The 18690-nt window shown below is 46.7% G+C and overlaps 1 protein-coding gene across 4 annotated transcripts in view; it reads left to right on the top strand.

The window, feature by feature from the left end:
• SLC2A9 (solute carrier family 2 member 9) overlaps positions 1-18690 on the top strand; it is a 251137-nt gene that overhangs the window by 83770 nt on the left and 148677 nt on the right. For all 4 annotated transcript variants that reach the window (XM_045474551.1, XM_045474553.1, XM_045474552.1 and 1 more), the window contains 2 exons: positions 956-1080; positions 15819-15964. In XM_045474551.1, the coding sequence (XP_045330507.1) occupies positions 956-1080; positions 15819-15964 (271 nt within the window). The remainder of the gene's footprint in view (positions 1-955; positions 1081-15818; positions 15965-18690) is intronic.

Consider the following 18690-nt stretch of genomic DNA (forward strand, 5'->3'; position numbering starts at 1 on the left):
AAAGAAGGAAGGAAGAGAGAGGGATAGGAAGAAAGAAAGGGAGGGAGGAAGGAAGGAAGGAAAGAAGGAAGGAAGGAAGCAAGGGGGAGAAAGAGAAAGGGAAAGGCTGCTAATTAAAGCTATAGGACACTGTGCTGGTTTTCAGACTGTGGTCTCTCAGCTCCAGACTTACCCTCAATGCTCTGCCCTGTGATGCAGGGGCTGGGACCTGCATGTCTCATCTGCCCTTTGATAAGAGGCACACAAGAGCCACACTAGAGGAGGAGGGGCAAGGGGCTTGGTCCTGTTTGGCTGAATTTCCTGCTAGTCCCAGCAGTGAGTCTAGTTCCCAGCCTTTGTCTACACCTCAGAACACTGTGCCCCTCAGAAGAACAGCCCCAGCGGGCCAGTGCCCACCCTTGAAGATAAGCCAGGTCTTGAGGGCCCTTCTTCCAAGCCCCCAAAGTGTCAGCACCACATGGGCAGCACCCCGTCTTCAGAGATCCCCCTTTTGACATCTGAGTTCCCCAATATCTGCTTAACCAACTCCCTATGTTAAATTCTCTCTGCTAAAATCACTAGAGTGGTTTCCATTTTCATGCTTGAACTCTGACTCAAGGATTATAAGGCACATCTTGACTTTAGAAATGTTAAGTAAAGGTCTCAGAGTTGATGAAATACAGTATTGCATCAGGGAATTCGTGAAATGTGACACTGCCTTTTGAAGGTGACCTAATGAGCCTTAGTGGTGAACCCAGGAAGGGGAAGTACCTTGCTCAGGGTCATACAACCAAAGGTGGCAGTAGGGATCAGTGGGATTCTGGGCCCTGTTCCTGACCCTTAGGTCAATGTTCTTTCCACTGTGCCTGAATCTCACTCTGCTGACCCTTCTGAAGGGCGTGACCCCTGCTCCTGGGATGGATAGGTCAACATCCTCACGGTGGGCCTCCTCATCAAACCACTCCTTTTTTTCCAGGAAGCACACTCTGCTGGTCAACAATGGGTTTGCGATATCTGCTGCACTGCTCATGGCCTGTTCTCTCCAGGCAGGAGCCTTTGAAATGCTCATCGTGGGACGCTTCATCATGGGCGTGGATGGAGGTAAGCCTTAACCATTACTGCAAGAGGCAGTAATGCGTGCCTCGGGGGGGTGCTTCGAAATGTGAGTGGTGTTTGGAGCTGTCACAGGACTGGGCTCCTACTAGTGTTGAGTTGCCAGGGACCAAAGATGCAGAAAGTCTGCATGAAGGGGACAGTTCCATGAGATGAAGCACTCATGAGGCTCTAGCAGGCTAATTGAGAAACACTGCCTGGTAGAAACCCGAGTCAACTCCAAAGACCTGGATGGTTTTCAGTACGTCATGCCTTTTGCTTTGTCATCTTCACTGTAAAATTCATATTCTGAGATTGTCTGTGGTTTCCAGGGGAGTTTTAATGAGGGTTGTGTTTCCTGTCCGGACTCTGACTTATTCATTCCTTCATGTATTCACTGAGTATTTGTGGAGCCCCTGCTGTGCCTGGCATTCTTCTCCATGCCGCGGGCACAGTGGTGAGTGAAATGCCCCAGTCCCTACCCGTGCAGCTTACATTCTAGTGGGTGGACAGACACATAATTAGATACATAAGGTAGGTAGTGGCAAGCCCTAGGAGAGAAATGAAGCAGGGCAGGAGGAGAGTGGGGACTATTTTAGGTAGGGCAGTCAGGGAGGACTGCTCAGAGAAGGAAACACATGAGCAAAGACCAGCATGAACCAAGAGTGAGAACCAAGTAAATAGCGGGGGAATGGGGTTCGTGGCCAAGAGAACAGTGCACCGGCCCTGTGGTGGAGTCGTGCTTGGAGAGTGAGGAGGCCAGCACGGCTGGAGCTTGGTGAGTGGGAGGAGAGTGGCTGTAGATGAGGTTGAAGAGGGGCCGCTCAGATCACGTAGGGCATTGTAGGATTTGTGCCGAGGGTGATGTGACATGAGCTGGTTGTTTTTTCCGTAAGATTCCTCCTGCTTCTGTATAGAGAAGAGTGGAATCGGGGAGCCAGTTGTCCAAGGGGAATAGCTGTGGTGGGGTGAGATGGCGGCCGCGAGGCTGCGAGATGCAGCCGGCTGCTGGCTGTGGGCTGTGAGAGCAGGGGCCTCCAAATATATTATATTAGTAAAACCAGCTGACCGGCCAGCCGACCAACCAACCTTGCTTTCTTTCTAAATACTGTGAGTGTGGAAGGTAATACTTTCAGGCATTTGTGAGAAGCTTGCAAGCTTTTGGATTAGAAATCTCTGCCTTTGCTCTGAGGTCTGCTGCTTACTGATCACTGACTTCTGACAAGGTGCTTAATGGCCTTGGTTTCCCCATTTGTAAAACGGAAATAACACCTGCTTTGAAGGGCTGTCACAAGACTGACAGGACGCCATATACACATATAAAATCTGCCAAACTTGTGAGCTCATTAAAGGCTCATTCCCTTCCTTGCTGATTCTTGCAGGCTGCAGGCCCCAGGCTTTGGGAATGAGCTGAACAACAAACGTGCCTCAGGCAGAGGTGAGCAGGAGAGTGAGGGCCTGAGGAAGGTCAGGGGGTGAGACTTCCCACCCCTCCCCTGCGCTGCTGGTGGGAAATACTCAGGATCAGTAATAACCCAGACTCAGGGTGAAATTACTCCTCTGTCTTGGTATTCAGGTAGAAAGAGATGGCTCTAGAAAATGTTCACTGGTAAGAATAATGCCTGGCTTTACGTGGTGTCTCACAGTTAACCAGTGATGGTTAACTGGGTTGTTGTGCTCTGATCTAATGCTGGAGGACTGTTACGTTGTTGTCATTTTACCTGGAGGACACTGAGGCTCAGACACATGTGATTGTAGCATGGTTAAGGCTGAGGGCTATGGGTTTGCACTGTCTGGGTTCTCCCACTCACCTAGCTTATTTCATGGCTTTGAATCACTTAGATTTTGCTACCAAAAATAAAATATAAAAAACTGAAACATAAGGGCTTAAAGCAGTAATTTTTTTAAATGTTAATTTTTGAGAGAGCGACAGAGCATGAGTGGGGGAGGGGAGAGAGAGAGAGAGAGAGACAGACAGACAGACACAGAATCCAAAGCAGGCTCCAGGCTCCAGGCTCCAAGTTGTCAACACAGAGCCTGACGTGGGGCTCGAACTCACGAACCATGAGATCATGACCTGAGCCGAAGTTGGATGCTTAACCCATTGAGCCACCCAGGCGCCCCAGAAGTAATGGTTTTGGCTGACTTTGTAAGTCTGTGGGCTGGTGGGGCAGTTCTGATCCGGGCCAGCTCTGCGGCTCTCCTCTGGGCTCTCTCGAGCGCTGTGGGGCGACTTCAGATGGCCTCACTCGCCTGTTTGGTTGTTGGCAGCTGGGTTGGGGCCGCAGGGGCCAGCTCGTCTCTGCTCCACAGGGTCTCTTCCCAGGGGATCCTCAGAGTTCCAGAGAGTGGCAACCGGGCAGGACCCGCCGTGCAAGCGCTTGTCAGGTCACTGCTTGTGGCACGTCTGTCGGGGTCCCCTCGGCCAGGCCGAGTCTCATGACCAGGTGCACAGTCCGTGTCAGAGGGACCTAAGCCCCCGAGGACGCAGACTCAAGGACTGTGAAGAGCAGCCTTCCGCTCGCTGTCTTAGCCTCTGAGTCTTCATCGCGAGGCCCCGCTGACGGGTGCGTGAAAACGAACCGAGAGGCTGCGTGTGTGGCGCTTCGTACGTTCCAGGCATCTCGTGCCTTCGCCCAGCACTGAGAATGCTGACGGCATCGTTGCCCTTAGTGCTGCCATTGTTTTTATTCTCAGTGAATAAGGTGTAGATCCCAGATTTGGACCGAGATGTCTGGTTTCACAGGCCCGATGAGAAAGGCCAGGTGAGGTGCGGCATGAGGGACCTTCCCCCGCGGAGGGCGTCTCTGGCAGGTTTAGATTTTATCCATCACCCTCTCCCAGTTGTCTTCCTCTGCAGCTATTCTGGGGGAGGCCACACTTACCACACATAGTTAGCTGCTCTCTGAATTTCCTTAACTAAGAAAAAGCCGGATTTGAAGAGCGATGCCATTTTTACAAGGCCACGTATTCAAGACACGTGTCTGTTAGACCCCTTTTCTGAGGAGCTTTTCAAAAAGAAGCAGAAGACAAAAAGTAAGAACAAGGAGGGGAGAAAAAATCAGACCCTCTGACTTCTGGAGAATAGCCTGTTGGAGCTGGCCCACGATGTGGAAGCTTTAGGTCATTTATGCTCACCAAGCCCTCTCAAAGCAGAGACGGGGACCTGCTTTTGAGCAGGCATTTGAGGTGAGGCAGTTGGTCAGGAAGAAAGGAAACTTGCTGGGCAGGAGATGAGTGGACTGTCTGGCTTGTAATACATAATTTAAAGCCGAGTGATGAGCCTAGAGACTTGGCAGAGGCTGTGCTGCTCAAGCCGGGTTTGCGGGCAGTATGTGGAACCACAGCAGAAACCCACGATACCTTCCTGAAGTGTCCTTTCTCTAAAAAGCTTGGCCAATAAACAAACAAACAAACAAACAAACACATTTTTACATTGAAAATGTTTTGTGTTTGTGGAAGATTGTGTTGGACAGGTTCCTGCCAAGCCCTCCCAGTGCTGCCCACACTCCTAGGGGTGCAAGCCTGTGTCCATGCATTAGGAGCTCTCTGATGCGCCCCCCTGCTGCATTAGGGGCTCTCTGGTGGACAAATATGAACAGTAGCATTTAGAGAAGCATATGACATGGAAAGAATATAATATCAGGGTCAAGGAAGTGACTTTAAGTTCTGGTTCTACCATTGACTTGCCAGGTGACCTTGGGACCATCATTTCACCTCTCTGGACCCCAGTAATGTCATCTAGAAAATAAGGAGGAGTGGACTCTGGTGGCTGAGGTTTCTACCAACTCTACAAAAAAATCTGCTTTGGCTCCTTTTGTACTCACCTTAGACCTACTATCTTGAATAGTCTCTTGAAACTTCTGGACCTCGCATGCCACATGGAGCTATATCGTTTACTCATTAAACAACATCAGACAATAGGAGATTGTGAAGTAAGAGTATATGTTATGATTTGAGTCCAATTTTAACATGACAGAGAGCAGAGGTGTTCTGAAGGATGGATTCTGGTCCCAGCCCTGCTACCTACCATCTGGGTGACCTCAGACAGACTTCTCTATCCCTCTATCCCTTTCCTCACATGTACAGTACAGATAACAGCATAGCTACCTGACGATGTTCAGGTACCATACAGGGGTGTGTGTGTGTGTGTCTGTGTGTGTTTCTGTGTGTGTGCATGTCTGTGTGTGTGTGCCTGTGTGAAGAGAAGAAGACAGAAAAATTAAAATACACAACTAAAATAGCATATAAATCAGGAAGGCAGTACATGAAATTGGAGTGTATTAAATTCTTTGCATTGTCTGGGAAATACTAAATGTACTACTTTATATTAGATTTCACTAAGACACAGATTCATGAAATGACCTCTAGAGCAATAATTTAAAGAAGAGAAAATAACATAACAACAATCAAATGACTTAAAAATACTTAATCCTAAAGAAGGCAAGAGAGGAGAGAAAACCGAATATAGGAGAGTGTCATATAGAACAGCAAATGGTAAGATGTTATATTTAAACACAAGAATAACACTAAATAGACTCAGTACTCCAATTAAAAGATAAAAATGGTGGGGCGCCTAGGTGGCTTAGTCGGTTGAGCGTCCGACTTCGGCTCAGGTCATGATCTCGCAGTCTGTGAGTTCAAGCCCAGTGTCAGGCTCTGTGCTGACAGCTTGGAGCCTGGAACCTGCTTCCAATTCAGTGTCTTCCCCTCTCACTCTGCCCCTCCCCTGCTCATGCTCTGTCTCTCTCTCTCTCTCAAAAATAAATAAACATTAAAAAAATTTTTTAAAAAAGATAAAAATGGTTACACTGGATAAATCAAATACCTGTGTATATGCTGTTTGTATCTTAGATGTAAAGACATAGGAAGACTGAAAATAAAATAATATAAAAAGCAATCCCAGGCAAACCCAAGCCCGTAAATATGGTTTGGCAGTACTGATAAGACCCTAAGTAGATCTGAAGGCAACAAAAATTACTAAAGACAATGAGAGAGGTTTCATGATGATGAAGCATTCAGTTTGTCAGGAATATAATAATTCTAAATTTGATATGCACTTAATAAAAAGCATCAAAATGTATAAACTGAAAGTGAGTATAAGCTAAAAGTTAGACTGAAATGAGAAATACTATCTCAGCCATTGATAAAACGAGTGGACAGAAACATCAGTAGTAGCTAGAATGTTTGAATGACACAGTTAACAAATATGAGCTAATTAACATGTTAACATTAAACTTTAGAACTGTTAAACACACGTTTCTTTTTAGCTTTCATGGGCCATTTACAAAAATCAACCATATGATGAGCTATAAAGCAAGTCTCAACACATTTAAAAGGATTAATATTAGACTATGTTCTCTGACCACAGCAGAATTAAGTTAGAAGCTAATTACAAAAGTATAAGTAGAAAATCTTCACAGGTTTGGAAACTAAGGTGTAAGTGACATACACTCCAAGTAATGAACCGTGTATTTCTGAGTAACCAGAGGGACAAAAAGAAATCACAATGGAAATTTTAAAATAGTTTGGATTAAATGATAATGAAAATACTACACAAGACATCTCAAAATTTGTGGACTACAGCTACAGCCATACTTCGAGTAAAATTTATAACCTCAAATGCAAAAGGCTAAAAATCAGTAATCTAAATTTCCATCTCAAGAAGTTGGAAAGGGAATTTTCATTGGAGTGCATCAGCAAGATCAAAGTGAGTTCTATAAAAGATTAATAGCATTGCTAAACCCTTGTGAGACTATTTATAAAAAGAGAAGGAATTAATAACTAATATTAGGGTTTAAATGGCCAGCTCCTGAAGCATTAGAGAGATAAGAATATATTGTGATGTGATATATTTGAAAACTTAAAGTGTACAAATGCCTAGAAAGAGAAATCTTAACCAATAGTGATGTAAGAAGAATTAGAGTATCTAATAGTCCTATTCTATTAAATAAGTTGAACATATAATTAAAAACCTCCCAACAAAGGTGATTCAAATCTTCCTTAAGAGAGAACAATACCAATTCTGTATAAACATTTCCAGGGGGGGATATTTCCCAGCTCATTTGATAAGATGAGTGTATCCTGGATAGCATATCCTTATAAGAACTCTACAGGGAAAAAATTACAGGCCAATATCATTAAGGAACATAGATATAAAAATCCTAAGCAAAGACTTAGCGAACAATTTCAACGATAAACAACATAAAACATAAAAAGATACTAGGTCAAGACCTAGCTGAGTTACGCCAGCAGTGGAAGATTGGATTAACATTTGAGAATCAGTCAGGGTGATTCATCATATTTACAGAATACATTTGAAGACAAAATTATGTGATGATTTAGACATATGCAGAAAAAACAGTTGATAATGTTCAGTATCCACTTACGGTAAAAAAAAAAAAAAAAAAAAAATGTAAAAACAACTCTAACCAACGAGGAATAGAAGAAAATTTCCTTATACTAATGAAGGCTGTCTACCCAGACCTACAGCAGTCATCATACTCAGTACTAAGATGTTGATAGGTTTTTCTCTGAGCTCAGGAGCGACACAAAATACATGCTGTCACCACTCTGAGTCAACATAGTACGAGAGGTCCTAGCTAATGCAACGAGGCAAATAAATTTTTTTTTAACACAAGGTATAAAGATTGGAAAAGATGAACTAAAACTGTCATCTGTCACAGATGTCATGAATGCATAAAACATCTAAATCTATAAATAAACTTTAGAATGAGTGAGTGGATTTGGCTACCAGGGTCTCTGGATAAAAAGTCATCATACTTGTGTACTTATAACACTAAATGCAATTTTATTTCTATACATAAGGTCAATACACTAAAAGCAATTGTATTCTTATGTAGAAAATGAAATTTATAAACTATACCATTTAAAAGGCTGTAAAAACTGTCAAATACCCACAAATAAGTCTAGTGGGAAATGTGCAATTTCTAATCTCCTTATTATCTACACAAAAATCTATAAAATATTATGGAAAGAAATTAGACACATACATGGGGGGTATTCCATATTCACAAGTTGGAAGACAACATTATAATGATGTTCCCTCTATACTGATCTATAGATTCGATACAAACCCAAGCAAATCCAAGCAGGTTTTGTAAAATGGAAATTTCAGACTGCTTCTAAAATGTACATGGGAATACAAAGTGCTGAGAATTCACAAGATTGTCTTCCAGAAAAAGAAAAATGGGAGAACTTAATCTGTGGGGCATCAACAGTTAGAAAGTTACAGTGGTTCAGACAGTGCAGATTGGTGCAAAGAGAGAGAAATACATCAGTGGACTAGAGATGAGACTTCTGAAGCTGAGCCATACATATATGGACACTTATCTATGGTGAAGGTGTAGCTGGAGAGCTGAAGGGAAGAGCGTCTTTTCAATAAATGATGTCGGGTCAGTTGGGGTCATTAGTGGTTGGGAATTGCAGCCCCTGGCAGGCTGGTACTCAGTTGTGATTGTGCTGTATGGGAACAGGACCCAGTGGTAGTCTGATGGGGACTGCAGACTCCAAGAAGGGAGCAGATGTTAATATGCACCTGTGTTTTTATGCTTGGAATATTTTATGTGAAATTTATTTTAAATGGAAAGTTTCTATGTATTGCATCTTTCCGGAAACATGAGTTCCTGGGGTAACCAGGAAGGAAAGTAATAATCCCAGCAACCGTGAAAGAACCCCTTTTTGCTTATGTCTGTGGTCAGGAAATTTCCGCAGGTATAACTTATTATTGGTACATCGTAGCTGTTTTTGCAAAACAGAGGCTTATTGTTCAAGAGTTGTTATCTGTATTTTTCTGCTGCTGCTTCTCTCTGGGGAGTTGTCTTAGGGATAAAGTCCAGATTGCGCCATCCAAGGTGGCAATACTGCATTTGTATTGACACCTGACATTATAATGCCATTACAAATGAAACCTGAACACTCCTTGACCTCATACGCACAATCAATCCCACGTAGATTATAGCTCTAAAGATGAGAGGTAAAACCATAAATATCCTAGAAGGTAACATACCATGTAATATTTTCATCATCTTAGGACACGGAAAGATCTCTTAAACAGCACAGAACAGCACTAGTTTAAAGTAAAAGAATTGATAAATTGAACTACATTAAAATTAAAGACTTCTTTCTATTCATACAAAAAAAATCACCATTAATGAAGGGACAAACCACAGAAAGCAGGAAAATATTCGCAATGAATGAAATTGACAAAGGGCTCATACACAGAATACATTAAGAACTGTTACAAATCAATAATAAAAAGACAGAACATCTCTTACAAAAATGGCTAAGAGACAAAATAGGCATTTTCACAAGTTACATTAGTATTCCTCAAAAAGTTAAAAACAGAACTAATCTATGACCCAGTAATCACCCTACTTACCCCAAAAATACAAAACCCTAATTCAAAGGGATACATGCACCCCATGTTTACAGCAGCATTATTTACAATGGCCAAACTATGGAAGCAGCCCAAAGTGTCTGTCGATAGATGATGGGATAAAAAAGATGTGAGATGTCATGGAATATTACTCAGCCGTCAAAAAGAATGAAGTCTTGTCATTTGCAACAACGTGGATGGAGCTAGAGAGTACTATTCTAAGTGAGATAAGTCAGAGAAAGACAAATACCATATGTGAAATTCACTTACATGTGGAATTTGAGAAACAGTAAACAAGCAAAAGAAAAGAGAGAGACAAACCAAGAAACAGACTCTTACCTACATAGAGAACAAACTGATGTCACCAGAGGGGAGGGGGGTGGGGGGATGGGTGAAATAGGTGATGGGGACTAAGGAGGGCACTTGTGATGAGCACTGGGTGATGTGTGGAAGTGTCGAATCACTAGATTGTACATCTGAAACCCATAGAACACTGTGTGTTAACTACACTGGAAATTAAAATAAATAAAATAAATCTCACTCGTAAGTAAGGAAATGCACATTAAAACCACAATTGCTAAAAATTAAAAAGACCAGTAATGCCAAATATTGGCAAAAATGTGGAGCAAAGTATTTCATATGTCTCTTATAAAGGTGTAAGTTGGTGTGATAATTTGGGGAAACTGGATTTATCTACCAAAACTGAACATACATATCTTATGGTTGCTGTGTATATGTATTTCCATACATGTGCATCTACACACTTGTGTAAGCATGTTTATGGGGCACTGTTAGTGTTAATCCCAAACTAGAGAGCGCTGAAGTGTCCATCAATGGGAAGGTGGATGAATTGTGATACTCTCACACATTGGAATATGACACAGCAATAAAAACGAACAGATTACAGCTGTGTGCTACAGCACGGATGCATTTCACGTTCGTGAGAAACACAAAAGAGATGAAATACCCGAGAAATACATCCCGTGTGATTCTGTGTATACTCATCTTTGGTGACAGCATCAGGCTGGTGGTGACCTTGGGGGAAAAGGGAGAGGATGGTGGTCCTGAGGAAGCACAGGGTGCGGCTTCCGGGGGCTGGTATTGTAGGTTGATTCTTGTGTGTGTGTGTGTGTGTGTGTGTGTGTGTGTGGGTTGATTCTTGACCTGGGTGGGAGTTGCACAGGCGTGCGCATTTTGTGATGATTCATCAGACTACACGTGTATTATCTGCGCGATTTAAAAATATATGTCATGGGGCGCCTGGGTGGCTCAGTCGGTTAAGCGTCCAACTTCGGCTCGGGTCACGATCTCGCGGTCTGTGAGTTCGAGCCCCGCGTCAGGCTCTGGGCTGATGGCTCAGAGCCTGGAGCCTGCTTCCGATTCTGTGTCTCCCTCTCTCTCTGCCCCTCCCCCGTTCATGCTCTGTCTCTCTCTGTCCCCAAAATAAATAAACATTTAAAAAAATTTAAAAAAAAATTTAAAAAAATAAAAATATATGTCGTAATTTCGGGCGCCTGGGTGTCTCAGTCGGTTGAGCGTCCGACTTCGGCTCGGGTCATGATCTCGCGGTTTGTGAGTTCAAGCCCCGCATCGGGCTCTGTGCTGACAGCTTGGAGCCCGGAGCCTGCTTCAAGTTCTGTGTCTCCCTCTCTCTCTCTGCCCCTCCCCACCCCTGCTCACACTCTGCTTTCTCTCTCTCTCAAAAAGAAATAAACATTGAAAAAACTTTTTAAAAAGTATATGTCATAATTTGATTTTCAAAAGTCAAGACTTACTACATTCAGTAAATACTTTGGACTGGACTCAAATTTTTCTTTACCCCAGTAGGAAAATGTACATTTCCAGGTGTCCCTAGAGTATTTCTTTCAGCATCTCTGATTTCCCTAGAAAATGTTTTCCGAGGTCCCTTCTGCTTTTTGAGGGCTAAGAGCTGACAATCCAATTGGACTCTGAGAGGAATCGGAGAGCTAAGCTCGCCTGTGTGAGGGCGTGTGCCCTGACTGCTCCTTGCACACCATCAGACCGTGTACCCTGAGGAAGGGGAAGGCCTTCTGGAAGGTGTAGCAAGCTCGGTACATTGGGACTGTTGTGATGTTTTAGATACGAGGCATGCTGCCCTCTGCTCACTTCTCGGAGTCTCTGCTCACTGTCTGACTGCCCACCGGGGGGCCTGCTCCCATAGACCACAGTTGTAACTAGGGACCAGCCTGCCAGGGTCCGCGACTCCAGATCGCTGGTATCTGCTGACCCCGGCCTTTCTGAGCCGGGATTAAACAAGTAACAGTAGAGCAGTAGTGGGCGGGAACCCATTCAGTACGTGGTTTGTTTCTTTTTTATTTATTTATTTTGAGAGAGAGAGAGAGTAGGGGAGGGGCAGAGAGAGAGAGAGAGACAGAGAGAGGCAGAGAGAGAGGCAGAGACAGAGAGAGAATCCCAAGCAGGCTCTGCACCATCAGCGCAGAGCCCGACGCGGGGTTTGAACCTACATACCGCGAGATCGTGACCTGAGCCGAAATCAAGAGTCTGACCTTAACCGACTGAGCCACCCAGGCCCCCATAATACACGTGAATCAAGCCCCTGTCTGTCCCAGGGCTGGCGCTGCGGGTGCCGTGCTCTCAGGGAGCTTCACTGTGGCTGCGGGTGAGGAAACAGACGGTCGAGTAAATACCAAACAAGAAACATGCAGAAAGCACTAAGCACTCGGGGGAGCCAGGACTGGATGCAGAGACAGAGAGCTGGGGAAGGGGCCAGTTCCAGCAGGTGGCCAGGGAGGGCCTCACTGAGGAGGTGTGCTAGTCTCCCGGGGGCGGGCCTCGAACAATAGAGATCATGCTATCAGAGTTCAGAGGCCAGAAGCCCAACATCAAGGTGCGGGCAGGCTTTGTTCCTTCTCGAGGCTCTGAGGGTGAATCTCTTCTGTGCTCTGCACCCCTTGGCCTTCCCTGACTGGCGTCTCTCTTGTCCCTGTCCCCATCTTCACATGGCCTCCTTCTCGGTATCTTCACATGACCTCTCATAAGGATGCCAGTCATTGAATTTAGGACCCACCCTTATCCGGTATGACCTCCTCTTAACTTGAGTACATCTGCAAACAACTTCCAAATGAGGTCACTTTGCTGGGGGCTTGGTAAGACAGGAAGCACAGGCGGGGGTCAGCTTATGGGGCTGTGACAACGAAGGTTCCAGATAAACAGAGCAGCAAAGGCCAATATCCTACAGTCAGTATGCTCCTGGGGTTCAGCGAACCCCAAGGCTGGGGGCCCCTGGGGAGGAAGAGTGGCAAGAGATGGGGGTCGTGGGTCGAGAGAGGCCACTCAGGGGTGTGGGATGCCTGGTGCAGCACTACGGGCCTCGGATGACCTACCCCCTGGTTTGCCTGGGACGCAGGACTTCCAGTGCTAAAACCAGGACAGTCCCCAGCCAACTGGCATGTGGTAGCTTTCATGTAGACTGCCTCCTCATTCGGCCCCGGTTTAGCCACCAGCATCGCATTTTGCCATGTCATTTCACAGCTGGGAGAGGAGAACGGCCACCACTTATCGACAGCTTACTGTATGCAGGCACCTGCAAAGCATTTCACATACATCTCACCTGTGCACAGCACCTGTGTGAAGGGGGTATAATTACTCTCCCAGCTGTGGCTCCGTGCCCTTCACTGCCACCTCGCCGCCTCTTTCCCACCAGCTTTATCATTTCCTCATTCATTTTTTGAGAGGTGATTAGCCCCAGCGGGGAGGAGGAGCATCGGGGAAAGGAAACTGACAGTTTTTTAAGTGCCTGTCAAGTGACCACACGTGAGGCAGAAGCCTTATGTGTGATAATTTCATTGCCACTGCAACAGAAATAGACAGCAATTATTACCCTAATTTTATAGATCAGGAAGCCGAGGCTAGGAGAAGCTAATTGACTTGATCAAGGTCACCTGGCGAGGAAGCCGGGGCTCTGGGACTTGAGTCCTTGTATGTGTCTCCCCCTGTGGTGCTCCCCACCCCAGGCAGCAAGGTGCCAAGCTGGTCTCTGGCCAGCCAGTGCTTCCACGAGGCCAGATGTTTTCAGCGTGTGTATTTTGGATAAAAATTCAAACAGCATCTGGCTTATGTTGTGACTTTGCAGATAATTCCCATCTCTTTGTACCTTAAGCGTGTTTGCTTTTCTGGTGAGGCAGGAAAAGTTGTTCTGGGCTGCGATGCAGTGAAAGAGATCCTCGGCTTATAAATTGACCCACATAGTCCCTCTCCTAATTTTCTTTTTTTAAAGGAAGGGCCTCGCTGACGGCTAGCGACTGGGGCGAATTCAGCTTAACTTGAAGCACGTTGATTGGTACCTAGAGTGTTTCGGGAGGTGTGAGAGGCATGGGGAGGCCAGGGAAGGAAAGAAATGTTTGATGCCCTCACAGTCTGGTGAAAAGTCAGGCAATAAGAATGAGTGCTGTCGGCACTGATTTGTAGAGCACTGCACAGTGAGCAGACGCAAACTCTCCCAGCCGCCCTGTGCAGTTAGGCTCAGTTCTTAGCCCATCTGCAGAGAGGGAAGCCGAGGCCTAGAGACGCTAACTCCCCCAGCCAAGGCCTCATGGCCTGTAAGTTACAGGGATTCTCCCCGGGAGGCAGTGTGGCTCTGGGGTGTGCCGTCTGTGCTCCAGAAGAGCTGTGAGTCAGCCTGCGATAAGGTCTATAGACCTTTGTGGGCCTGTAAAGGGATTTGAGAATAGCCTTGCCCAGGTACAGGTGGAAAACTGGGCTTCTTGAAACTGACAAGCACTCTATAAAATGTTGTAAAATGGGTATAATAGTATCTACCCTACCTGAGTCCCGTGACTTACATAAAGAGACACGGTCAGCTAGTGGGAGAAGCTCAAGTTCTAGAATCAGAGACCTGTTGGGTAAAATAATCTCTTTGGGCCTCTCTGGCCATCACTTGGTGATTTGGGAAAGTTACTCCATTTGTGCCTCAGTTTCCTCATATTTAGAATAAGGGTAACGATAGTACATTTACTTCAGTGGGTTACTATGAAAATATGTAAGTTAATAAACGTAGAGATAAGAAGGATCCCGCTACTTGGTAAGCACTAGGTGTGTTGGCTGCTAAACACCACCAGTACCGTCTGCTACCACTACCTCCGCTCTCATTGCCACTCTCGCCACCACTGTCACCACCTCCTCCATCAGCATTATCATCACCACCATCACCACCACCACCTCTATCATCATTACCACCATGACCACCACCTCTTCCACCACCGCCATCACCTTCTCCGTCATCACCACCTCTTCCACTACTACCCCTGTCACCATCATCACCACCACCATCACCATCACCGTCATCATCACCATCACCATCTCCACCACCACCACCACCGCCATCATCACCACCATCATCATCATCATCACTACCACCACCACCTTCACTATCACCACCACCACCACCGCCATCATCATCGTCATCACCATCACCACCTTCACTATCACCACCACCGCCATCATCACCACCTCTCCCATCATTACCACCTCGCCACCATCACTACCTTCTCCACCACCTCTTTCACCACCACCACCACCATGACCGCTACCACCTCCATCACCACCATCACCACCGCCATTGTCACCATCTCCACCACCGCCATCATCATCACCACCACCATCATCATCATCACTACCACCACCTTCACTATCACCACGACCACCATCACCACCACCACCACCACCACCACCATCATCATCGTCATCACCATCACCACCTTCACTATCACCACCACCGCCATCATCACCACCTCTCCCATCATTACCACCTTGCCACCATCACTACCTTCTCCACCACCTCTTCCACCACCACCTCCACCATGACCGCTACCACCTCCATCACCACCATCACCACCGCCATCACCATCACCACCACCGCCATCACCACCACGATCGCCGCTACCACTTCCATCACTACCACCACCACCCCATCATCACCCTCATCATCACCACCACCACCGTCACCATCACCGTCATCGTCACCATCTCCACCACCACCACCACCGCCATCATCATCACCACCATCGTCATCATCACTACCACCACCTTCACTGTCACCACCACCACCGCCACCGTCATCATCTGTTTTCCCTTCTATGAAATCTCCCAGCCATACCTTCTGGATTAAATGATACAGGGCATGTCAGAGCATCAGCGATTTGTGCAGAAAGCTTGGGGTAGTGTTGTGGCTGCAGCACTGTTCTTATCAGGGCACGGCAGAGGGGGGGCCCTGACCCATCTCCCTCGAGGGAGACAGCCCTCTCTCTGACCAGGGTGCTCCTCCCGCAGAGAAGACAGACCTCTCACAGCTGCCGTTGTTCCTTCACAGGCATCGCCCTCAGCGCGCTCCCCATGTACCTGAACGAGATCTCGCCCAAGGCGATCCGTGGCTCTCTGGGGCAGGTGACCGCCATTTTCATCTGCGTTGGCGTGTTCGTGGGGCAGCTGCTGGGCCTGCCTGAGCTGCTGGGAAAGGTAAGTGCGGCTCGCCGGCCAACCGTGTCTATTGTCATTTGATGCCACCCTCTCAGCTCCCCACATCCCTTCCGGGAACAGGGGTGGTTGGAGGTGAGCCCTTCCTCCAAAGGCTTGTCCATGGCGTCCCTGAACACGCAGGCCTCTCACTCACCACTGGAGGACAGTTATCGAGTTCCTTCGACTGCATTTGATTTTTTGTTTTTTTCCAGAACATAAAGAATACATAACAAATGCAAACCTTAACAGAATGTTCAGATCCACCCACCCAATAACTGTTGTCAGCAGCTAATTTGTATTCATTTAGGCGTTTTGCTTTGCTTCTACAAACTCATATAAACATATAGTTGTTGTTGTTTTTGTTTTAATGGAACCATGCCACACGCATTGTTCTGCAACTTGGCTGTTTTCACTTACTGTATTTGGGGCATCTTTCCAAGATGTTTTGCTCTGCTCTACCTCACTCTGTCTTTCCTACATAAACATGTTAGTTGCAGTCTTCTGTTTTGGGAAGCAGGAGGACCGGACTTTGAATCCCAGTTCAACAGCTGACTTGCCTTCTGGCCTTGGCAGGAAGGAAAGCCTCGCCCCGGGTGGGGCGGGGGGGAGGGTGATAAGGGAGGGGAGGGCCTACAGAGACCAGAGAGAGGCCTGGAGGCTGTGGCTTTCTCTCCAGGTAGAGGGGAAGGGGATGACCTGCTGTCGGAGTGTCCCGCCTGGATGAGGAGGGAGAGTGTGGCCTCCCCGCAGACAGCGGAACGTTGGGGGGTGGGTTGGGAGGAGTTGAATCTTGGGGTGATGGGGGTGGTGCTTGCCGCCTGCCACGGTCTGGCGCTTGAGTGGAGCACAGCTGACCAGCCCCCTGAGCGGCGCCCCTGCTCCAGCGATAGGAGTGCTCGTGACAATGCGCACGTCTCGCGCACTCGTTTTTTTGTGCCATCCCGAGCCTCACGTCTGCTCTGTGGGCGGCTCCCCTCTGCAGCTGTGGATGTGGAAGCAGAGAGACTTGAGGTCAGACCTGACTCGTGGCTGAAACCAGAACCTGGGTCTGTCTGCTTCCAGACCCACGTATGGGGCGTGTCTCACACAGCTAAGAAGGACACGCTGGGTCCTGTGGGAGCGGGAGCAAGATCCCGACACTGATTCTCATGTGCGCGTTCTCTCCGTGCATCAAGCAGTTCTCTGACACCAGCCTGGTGTCCTGTGAATCCACGCAATTCTGACACCATCTACCTGGACGCAGTGTCAGACCCCACAGGGTCAGGGCTCAGTCCCACGAGGCTGTCCCCACTTTAGATGCCAGTTGCAAGTCTAGGTTGTCCCCTGTGCTTCCGACCGACTGGCCATAAATCAGTGGTTCCTACGACCTTCTCCTTGAGTTGGCTTAATTTGCTAGAACAGCTCACAGAACACAGGGACCCATCGACCCACGAGATGATGGGTTTCTCACAAAAGGGTAGAACCCAGAACAGCCAGAGAAAGGAGACATGCAGGGAAGGCAGAGGGAGGGGCGTGGAGTTTCCCTGCGCCCTCTGGGACGTCACTCTCCCAGAATCTGTGTTCGCCCACCTGAAGCTCTTGGAACCTCATCCTTTGGGGGGTTTGTGGAAGCTTCCTTATAAAGGAAAGATTGATTAGATCATTGGCCGTTGGCCACTGAACTCAGTCTCTGTCCTGTCCCCTCCCTGGAAGTTCCGGGTCACTTGGTTTTCTCCACGGTTACCCAGCCCCCTTCCTCAGGTGCCTTCCAAAGTCACTTCGTTAACATAAATGCGGGTGTGGCTTAAAGAGCTTTGTTATGATTATTGAGACACCTTTATTACTCTCATCTCTTAGGAAATCCCAAGGGTTTTGGGAGCTCTGTGCTAGAAGTGGGCAGGAGACAATATATGTTTCTTTTTTTAAATCACAACAAGACAGTAAGAGCTTAGGCTGGGAGAATACCAGCCCCTTTATGCCTTACCCTTAATAAGCCGAGGGCCAGCCCCTGCCTCATTCAGGGAAGGTTTTATAAGCTGAGGATTATGATAGGATTATGGGAGATGGATGGCATTTATCCCTTAAAAATGTTTTTGGGGGCACCTGTGTGGCTCAGTTGGTTAAGCATCTGACTTCAGCTCAGGTCATGAGCTCGCAGTTCACGAGTCCGAGCCCTGCGTCAGGCTCTGTGCTGACAGCTCAGAGCCTGGAGCCTGCTTCGGATTCTGTGTCTTCCTCTCTCTCTGCCTGTCCCCTGCTCGTGCTCTGTCTCTCTCTCTCAAAAATAAATAAAAACATTAAAAAAATGTTTTTGAATGTTTGCTAACACTTTTTATTGTGGTAAAATGTACATAAGGTTGACCATTTGCAGCATTTTGACGTCTACATTTCCATAGCATCGTACGTGACTTTTTATACTTCACCTGATGGAGGTCACTTCCGAAGCATCTACTTCCGATCTTTTATTATCAACCCTTTGGGGTTATTATGGCCACAATTTTTTTCTCTTTTGCAAAAACAGAAATAACGCACACTTAATATTTGTGGTTGCCACACGCATGGTGATTTCTAGAATTAGTGCAAGCAGGTGGGAAACAATCTCCTTACCAAAGTGAGATCCCACATTAGAGAGGCTCTTTTGCTTTTTGTTTTCAAAATATTTTAAAATTCTGAAAGTCAATGTTATGTGTGTGGCAAAAATAAAAATATTATAACAATCACAGCCTCTGTTCTTTACATGTAAAAAT

The sequence above is a fragment of the Leopardus geoffroyi genome, chromosome B1 (genome assembly GCF_018350155.1).
Source record: "Leopardus geoffroyi isolate Oge1 chromosome B1, O.geoffroyi_Oge1_pat1.0, whole genome shotgun sequence".
Lineage (NCBI taxonomy): Eukaryota > Metazoa > Chordata > Mammalia > Carnivora > Felidae > Leopardus > Leopardus geoffroyi.